The following is an 8,079-nucleotide window of genomic DNA, read 5'->3' as shown; positions in this document are numbered from 1 at the left end:
TTCGGCTTTACGGACGCTCAGCAAGTCTGAGGTTTCGTGGATAAAGACAGACGTGTCCGGGTGTCCACCGTCCGATCACCCTGGGAGACGTCCCGGGAGGTAGCGGGGGCGACCAGGGACGCCTGGTGTACCCCCCTGGTCTGGAGAGTCGCGAGGAGAGTAGCTTCCTCATTGAACTAGGCTGGCGGCGGAGGCCCTTGCCATCCGACTCTTTAAAGTGCCTTTGGGCAACACGGGAACGGCGCTTGTTCTGGGTCATTTGTCTCTTGATTGTAACTTCTGTGTCAGTTTTCCTTGAAATTAGGACTAAGATGGGACAGACCGTGACGACTCCTTTGACTCTAACCCTCAACCACTGGACTGACGTAAAAGCTAGGGCTCACAATCTGTCTGTCGGGGTACGGAAGGGCCCCTGGCAGACCTTCTGCACCTCTGAGTGGCCAACCTTTGGAGTCGGCTGGCCGCCGGAAGGTGTCTTTAACCTTTCTCTTATTTCCGCAGTAAAAAAGGTCATTTTTCAGTCTGAAGGGGGCACCCGGATCAAATACCCTACATTCTCGTCTGGCAGGACCTCGTCCAGAATCCACCAGCGTGGGTCAAGCCCTGGATATCTGGCCACCCTGAGCCAACTTCCACTATGATAGCAGTAGCCTCAGATCCCGAGCCCAACCTACCTGTCCCCCCACGACCTTCAGCTCCCCCGCCTCTCTACCCTGAGATAGACAATGATCTTCTTCTTGACTTCCCCCCCCCCTCCGTACTCCCAACCTCAATCCTCTCCCCAGCCGGCACAACCTAACGTGCCACACGTCGCTGTGGGGCAACCCCCGGCGGCCGGTCCACGCGAACCGGGACCAGCAGGGGGAACCCGGAGCCGGAAGGGCCGCAGTCCAAAAACTGTTCGCCCCTCCGAGTCACGGTCTCTTGCCCTCCCCCTTCGGGCAATGGGGCCCCCACCAGGAGATGACCAACTTCCCCCTTTACAGTACTGGCCTTTTTCCTCGGCAGATCTATATAATTGGAAAACTATGCACCCCTCCTTTTCAAATAATCCCTCTGCCCTGACGGGACTCCTCGAGTCTCTCATGTTTTCGCATCAGCCCACCTGGGACGACTGTCAACAACTGCTCCAGGTCCTCTTCACGACAGAGGAAAGAGAAAGAGTCCTCCTTAAAGCCAGGAAAAACGTCCCGGGGGCCGATGGGACTCCCACCAATCTCCCTAACCTCATAGATAAAGGGTTTCCATTGACCAGGCCAACCTGGGACTTCAATACAGCAGAAGGTAGGGAGCGCCTCACCGTCTACCGCCGGGCTCTAATTGCAGGTCTCAGAGGGGCTGCAAAACGCCCCACGAATTTGGCTAAGGTAAGAAAGGTTGTCCAAGGTCCAGTTGAGCCACCCTCGGTTTTCCTGGAACGCCTAATGGAAGCTTATAGGAGGTACACTCCTTTCGATCCAGCTTCAAAGGAACAGCAGGCGGCCATAGCAATGGCCTTTATTGGGCAGTCAGCCACAGATATAAAATGTAAGCTACAGAGGCTAAAGGGACTTCAAGATTATTCGTTGCGGGACTTAGTGAAGGAGGCAGAGAAAGTGTTCCACAAGAGAGAGACAAAGGAGGAGAAAAAGGAAAAAGAAAAGAAAGAGATAGAGGACAGAGAGAACCGGCGTGATCGCCGACAAGAGAGAAATTTAACTAGAATATTGGCTGCAGTAGTAGGGGATAGTATAGCAGAAAGAGAAAAAAGCAGGCAAACAGGGCACCTGGGCGACAGGGCAAGAAGAACCCCGAAAGGCCAAAATCGTCCATTCGATAGAGATCAGTGTGCCCATTGTAAAGAAAAAGGACGTGACCGTCCACTCGAAAAAAATCAGTGTGCCCATTGTAAAGAAAAAGGACACTGGGCCAGGGAGTGCCCGAAAAAGCAACTCAGGAGGAACAAGGTCCTGGCTCTCGATGATTAGGGAGGACGGGGCTCGGTCCCCCTCCCCGAGCCCAGGGTAACGCTTCCAGTAGAGGGGACTCCCATCAACTTCCTGGTGGACACGGGAGCTGAACATTCGGTATTGACCAGGCCCCTGGGAAAATTAGGAACAAAAGAAACCATGGTTGTGGGGGCCACAGGCAGCAAATTCTACCAATGGACTACAAAAAGAAAATTGGACGTTGGAAGGGGCCGAGTAACTCACTCCTTCCTGGTCATCCCTGAGTGCCCTGCGCCCCTCCTGGGAAAAGATTTGCTGACCAAATTAAAGGCACAAATTCAGTTTACCCCTAAGGGACCTGAAGTAACCTTGGGGGAAGCCCCTGTGACTTGTCTGGTAGTCGAACTTGAGAAGGAATACCGCCTCCATGAAACAAAGCCTGGAGAAGTAATTGCTTCAGAATGGCTTACCCAATTCCCTGAGGTCTGGGCTGAACAGGCAGGAATTGGCAAGGCTAAACAAGTACCCCCGATAGTGGTAGAGCTAAAAGCGCATGCCTCACCTATCTCGGTGAGACAATATCCCATGAGTAAAAAAGCAAAGAAAGGCATCCGTCCCCACATCCAGAGGCTGATACAGCAAGGAGTTCTAGTACCCTGCCGATCTCCCTGGAACACGCCTTTGCTGCCGGTGAAGAAACCTGGCACTGGGGACTACCGACCAGTACAAGACTTAAGGGAGGTTAATAAAAGGGCCCAGGATTTGCATCCCACTGTGCCTAACCCTTACAATCTACTGAGTTCCCTCCCACCGGAGCGGGTTTGGTACACAGTGCTGGATCTAAAGGACGCTTTTTTCTGTCTCCAATTACACCCCAGCAGCCAACTGATGTTTGCTTTTGAGTGGAGGGATCCAGAAGGGGGACACACTGGACAACTGACATGGACTAGATTGCCCCAGGGTTTTAAAAACTCCCCCACACTATTCGACGAGGCACTCCATAGGGACCTGGCCCCCTTCAGGGCTCGGAACCCCCAAGTCTCCCTCCTTCAGTATGTCGATGACCTCCTGCTGGCAGCATCCACCAAGGAAGCATGCGAAAAAGGAACCAGAGAACTCCTAAAAGAATTGGGTGAGTTGGGGTACCGGGTGTCGGCCAAGAAAGCTCAGTTGTGCCGCAACGAAGTGACATACCTGGGGTATGTCCTGAAAAACGGCAAGAGGTGGCTCACAGAAGCCAGAAAAAAGACAGTAGTTACCATTCCTGTCCCCAAGACTCCACGGCAGGTACGGAAATTTCTGGGAACAGCCGGTTTCTGTAGACTTTGGATACCTGGGTTTGCCTCCCTAGCCGCTCCCCTGTATCCACTTACACGGAACCAAGCTCCTTTTGCTTGGACACAGGAGTGTCGAGAAGCCTTTGAAAAAATAAAAACTGCTCTACTCACGGCACCAGCCCTGGCCCTGCCGGATCTAACCAAACCTTTTACCCTGTATGTGAACGAACGTGCAGGAGTGGCTCGGGGAGTGCTAACCCAAGCCTTGGAACCGTGAAAAAGACCAGTAGCATACTTGTCAAAAAAACTCAACCCAGTGGCTAGCGGCTGGCCGTCATGTCTGAAGGTAATCGCAGCGGTGGCTCTCCTGGTAAAAGACGCTAACAAACTTACTCTGGGCCAGCGTGTAGTTATAGTCGCTCCCCATGCATTAGAAAGTATAGTCAGACAGCCTCCTGACCGTTGGTTGACCAACGCCCGAATAACACACTACCAAAGTCTTTTGCTAAACGACCGTATAACTTTTGGACCGCCTGCTATTCTTAACCCCGCCTCCCTGCTCCCGAAGACAGACGGATCCCAGCCGGTACACTCATGCACAGACATTTTAGCTGAGGAAACTGGAACCCGGAGAGACCTGACAGATCTGCCCTGGAATGGGGCGCCGAATTGGTACACAAATGGTAGTAGCTTCATCATGGATGGAAAAAGAAAAGCCGGAGCAGCCATAGTGAATGGGAAGCAAGTAATATGGGCCAGCAGCCTTCCTGAGGGGACTTCGGCACAAAAAGCTGAACTACAAGCTTTGACAAAAGCCCTTGAGCTGGCAGAAGGAAAAGTTATTAACATCTACACCGACAGCAGATACGCGTTTTCCACCGCTCACATTCACAGCGCGATCTACAAACAAAGAGGACTCCTCACGGCTGCAGGAAAGGAAATTAAAAACAAGGAAGAAATCCTTGCTCTCTTAGAAGCCATACACCTGCCGAAAAAGGTAGCTATTATTCATTGTCCTGAACATCAAAAAGGAATGGACCCCGTGGCAGCAGGGAACAAAATGGCAGATCACACTGCTAAGAAAGCCGCACAAGGAACTATCTCCTGCGCCTTATGTGAGCAACGAAAAAAACCCCAACCAAAAGAAGATAATTTCAGTCTAAACTACACACCAATAGACTGTGAGGAAGTTGAACGCCTAAAGGAAAAAGGATTATCCAGCGGATTTAACTGCCATGGGATCGCAAAAACTAAAGACAACAAAATCATTTTGCCTCATAAAGAAGGTGAATACTATGTAAAGAGTATCCATCACCTAACACATTTAGGGAAAAACAAATTGTGCGAACTAGTAAAAGCCTCCAATTATCACGTACTCAGACTACGAACTATAACAGAACAAGTAACCCAGTCCTGTAAAGCCTGTGTTCTAACAAATGCCCACCACCCGCTCGTAGAACCAGGAAAACGGCTGCGGGGAAACAGACCAGGAGTCTTCTGGGAAGTAGATTTCACGGAAATCGTTCCTGGTAGGTATGGCAATAAATATCTTCTAGTCTTCATAGACACCTTCTCCGGATGGGTTAAAGCTTTCCCCACAAAGTCTGAAACTGCCCAGGTGGTCACAAAAAAAATTCTGGAAGAAATTTTGCCCCGGTTCGGGATACCCAAGGTAATCGGCTCTAACAACGGGCCCGCGTTTGTCGCCCAGGTAAGTCAGGAACTGGCCAAACAACTGGGGACCAATTGGAAATTGCATTGCGCTTATAAACCCCAGAGTTCAGGGCAGGTAGAGAAAATAAATAGAACTCTAAAAGAGACCCTCACTAAATTGGCTATTAAAACCGGCGGAAAGAACTGGTTGGGCCTCCTTCCCTTTGCGCTCCTCAGAGCCCGAAACACACCCGAACGTTTCGGGCTCACTCCCTATGAGATCCTTTTTGGGGGACCTCCCCCCTTGACCAGACCAGACGAAGTACTAGACCCCGCCTTAAATTCCCACTCACCCTCTGCTTTGTTTATCCACCTTAAGGCTCTAGAGGCTGTCCGCACCCAGATCTGGGACCAGATTAAAGAAGCCTATTCACCTGGAACTCCTGCGGTGCCACACGGGATCCAAGTCGGTGATCTGGTCCTTGTTAGGCGTCATCGAGTGGGGACCCTCGAGCCCAGGTGGAAGGGACCCTACTTAGTACTGCTAACCACCCCAACAGCTGTGAAAGTGGACGGAATTGCTGCCTGAATCCACGCGTCACACACAAAAAAAGCTCCTGCTGAAGAGCTTAAGGATAAATGGAAAGTGGAAACAACTGATAATCCTCTTAAACTTCGCCTGCACCGTCGCCTCTGCCCAGAGCGGTAACCCCCACGCTCCTATGACTCTGACCTGGGAAGTCATTTCCCAGGCTGGAGACACTGTGTGAAGCATTTCCAAGGTGGCCCCCCCGTATACTTGGTGGCCACCACTGAGCCCCGAGGTTTGCGCCCTCATTGCTGGTGTAGAGGCATGGGACATCCCTGAAGAGTCACCTGAAACGGTTCCCCAGGAAAAAGTCGTCTTTCAGAAACAAGCCCTCTCACAGGGAGTGTACACTAGGGGCCAGTACGTAGCTAACTTGCCAGGGTGCAGTTCCTTGGCAAAGCAGAGAAAGTTGCGACAGGCATCGTTCTATGTCTGCCCCAGGGAAAAACAGTCTAAGAGGGAAGGTCGCCGATGCGGGGGGATAGAAAGTTTCTTTTGTAAAGCATGGGGATGTGAAACCTCTGGCACTGCCTATTGGAACCCCTCTTCCAGCTGGAACCTCATTACAGTAGTTAGAGGTAGTAAGGGTAACACCCTAAACATCACCTTCACGCAGAAAGGGAGGGAGGAGAAAGGCGGCTGAATAAAAGGAAAACAGTGGGGCCTGAGATTTTACGTTTCTGGAACCGATCCGGGGTTCACATTCAAACTCAGACTGAAAATTCAAAATCCTCCCTCTCAGCCAGTAGGGCCCAACCCCGTCCTAACGGACACCCAGCCTTTACCCAAGCCTAAGCCAACGCTAGTCCCTGTTACTCCTGCTTCCTCACAGCCCCTAAACTCGGACCCAACAACCCAGACTCACGAATCTAAAGACACCCCTGCCCCCCCAGGGATGGAAAACCGCCTTTTAAACTTAATAGAAGGAGCCTTCTTGGTACTCAACCGAACCAATTCTGATATCACCCAATCTTGCTGGCTCTGTTACGCCTCAAGCCCCCCCTACTATGAAGGAATTGCCCAAAATAGAACCTTTAACGAAAGTAAAAGTTCCTCTGTATGTGCCTGGGGAGGGAGCAAAAAGCTAACCTTAGCTGCCGTGTCTGGGCAGGGCCTCTGTTTAGGTACCGTTCCCCTTGATAGAAAGCACCTCTGCAGCTCAACCCTACAATCATCTTTTACACGGGGGCGATACCTCGTTCCCCCTCCAGACACGGTTTGGGCCTGTAACACGGAACTCACCCCATGCATCTCCACCAGCGTGTTCAACAATTTCCAGGATTACTGTATTCTAGTCCAGCTAGTCCCTAAACTCTTGTATCATGATAGCGAGTCTTTTGTGAATGAGTTTGACGGAAGAGCTCGCTGGAAAAGGGAACCTGTAACTATTACACTGGCAGTCCTTCTAGGCTTGGGGGTCGCAGCAGGAATTGGGACTGGGACCTCCGCCCTAGTCCAAATGCCCCACTACTATACTGAACTGCGTGCTGCCATGAATGCAGACTTAGAAATTATCGAGCAATCCATCACTAAGCTCGAAGAGTCTCTCACATCCCTATCAGAGGTAGTCCTCCAGAATAGAAGGGGTCTGGATATCTTGTTTTTAAAGAAAGAAGGGTTGTGTGCGGCCTTGAAGGAAGAATGTTGTTTTTATGCAGACCACTCCGGAGTCGTCAGAGACTCCATGGCAAAGTTAAGAGAAAGATTAAACAAACGCAGGCTGGAAAGGGATTCTCGTCAAGGCTGGTTTAAGGGATGGTTTAACAAATCCCCTTGGTTTACAACCCTTATCTCCACCTTGACAGGACCCCTAATAATCCTATTCTTCCTGCTTACTTTCGGCCCCTGCATTTTAAATAAGTTAGTTAGTTTTGTAAAACAAAGAATAAATACAGTCCATGTAATGGTTCTCAAACAGCAATATCAGCAAAATGAAGGGATGCTCTAAAATTAGAGCTATGCGCAAGAAAAGAAGTGGGGGATAAAAAGGTGTGAAGAAAAAATAACAAAAATAAGCAAGAACTGGAAAATAGCCAATAGAAAAAAAAAAAAAACTAGGCGCCCTAACCTGCACTCCCCTAAAGCTCCCGGCTAAGCTAAGCACTCTAACTTCCCTAATTTACACTTTAACTAAGCCCCTAAAGAAAAATCCCGACTAAGCTAATTCCTTAAAGTGCCTTAATTTACACTTCTTTCAAGCTCACTTAAGCTCCCTGGGAACCTTTCCACTCCCCCACTCCCTAAAAACTCCCCTTCCTTTTCCCTGGGAACCTTTCCACTCCCCCACTCCCTAAAAACTCCCCTTCCTTTGAACTAACCAAAGCCACAATTCGCGAAAGACCCTACCTCACTTTAAATTAGGCATATGCCGTCAGGGGAAGGACAAAGATACGCACATGACCCCAGGGGCAAACACTGCCCCATCTGTTACACAGGGTAAACAAAATGCCTCCTTCCTGGGCTCTGACGCATAACTTCTTCTGTGGCGGAAAATAAGGAGAAATGCCTCCTTCCTGGCAGGTGTGTTCTCATGATATGTATGGACTTTTTACCCTATAAAAGCTTTGCTGAATGCTAAAGGGGGGCCGAATCTCCCCTACTCGGTCCTGAGTTATGAAATTCGGTCCCCAGC

The 8,079-nt window shown here is 50.3% G+C and overlaps 1 protein-coding gene across 1 annotated transcript; it reads left to right on the top strand.

The window, feature by feature from the left end:
• The first annotated feature begins 311 nt into the window (after positions 1–311).
• LOC126004360 (uncharacterized) lies at positions 312–5,567 on the top strand. The gene is given in 4 exon segments (XM_049770805.1): positions 312–522; positions 525–748; positions 750–1,770; positions 1,849–5,567. Coding segments are annotated over 4 exon segments (5,175 nt in total).
• The last annotated feature ends 2,512 nt before the right edge of the window (positions 5,568–8,079 follow it).

This window comes from Suncus etruscus, chromosome 3 (assembly GCF_024139225.1).
Source record: "Suncus etruscus isolate mSunEtr1 chromosome 3, mSunEtr1.pri.cur, whole genome shotgun sequence".
In the NCBI taxonomy this organism is placed as follows: domain Eukaryota; kingdom Metazoa; phylum Chordata; class Mammalia; order Eulipotyphla; family Soricidae; genus Suncus; species Suncus etruscus.
This window is presented reverse-complemented; position numbering and strand designations above follow the sequence as displayed.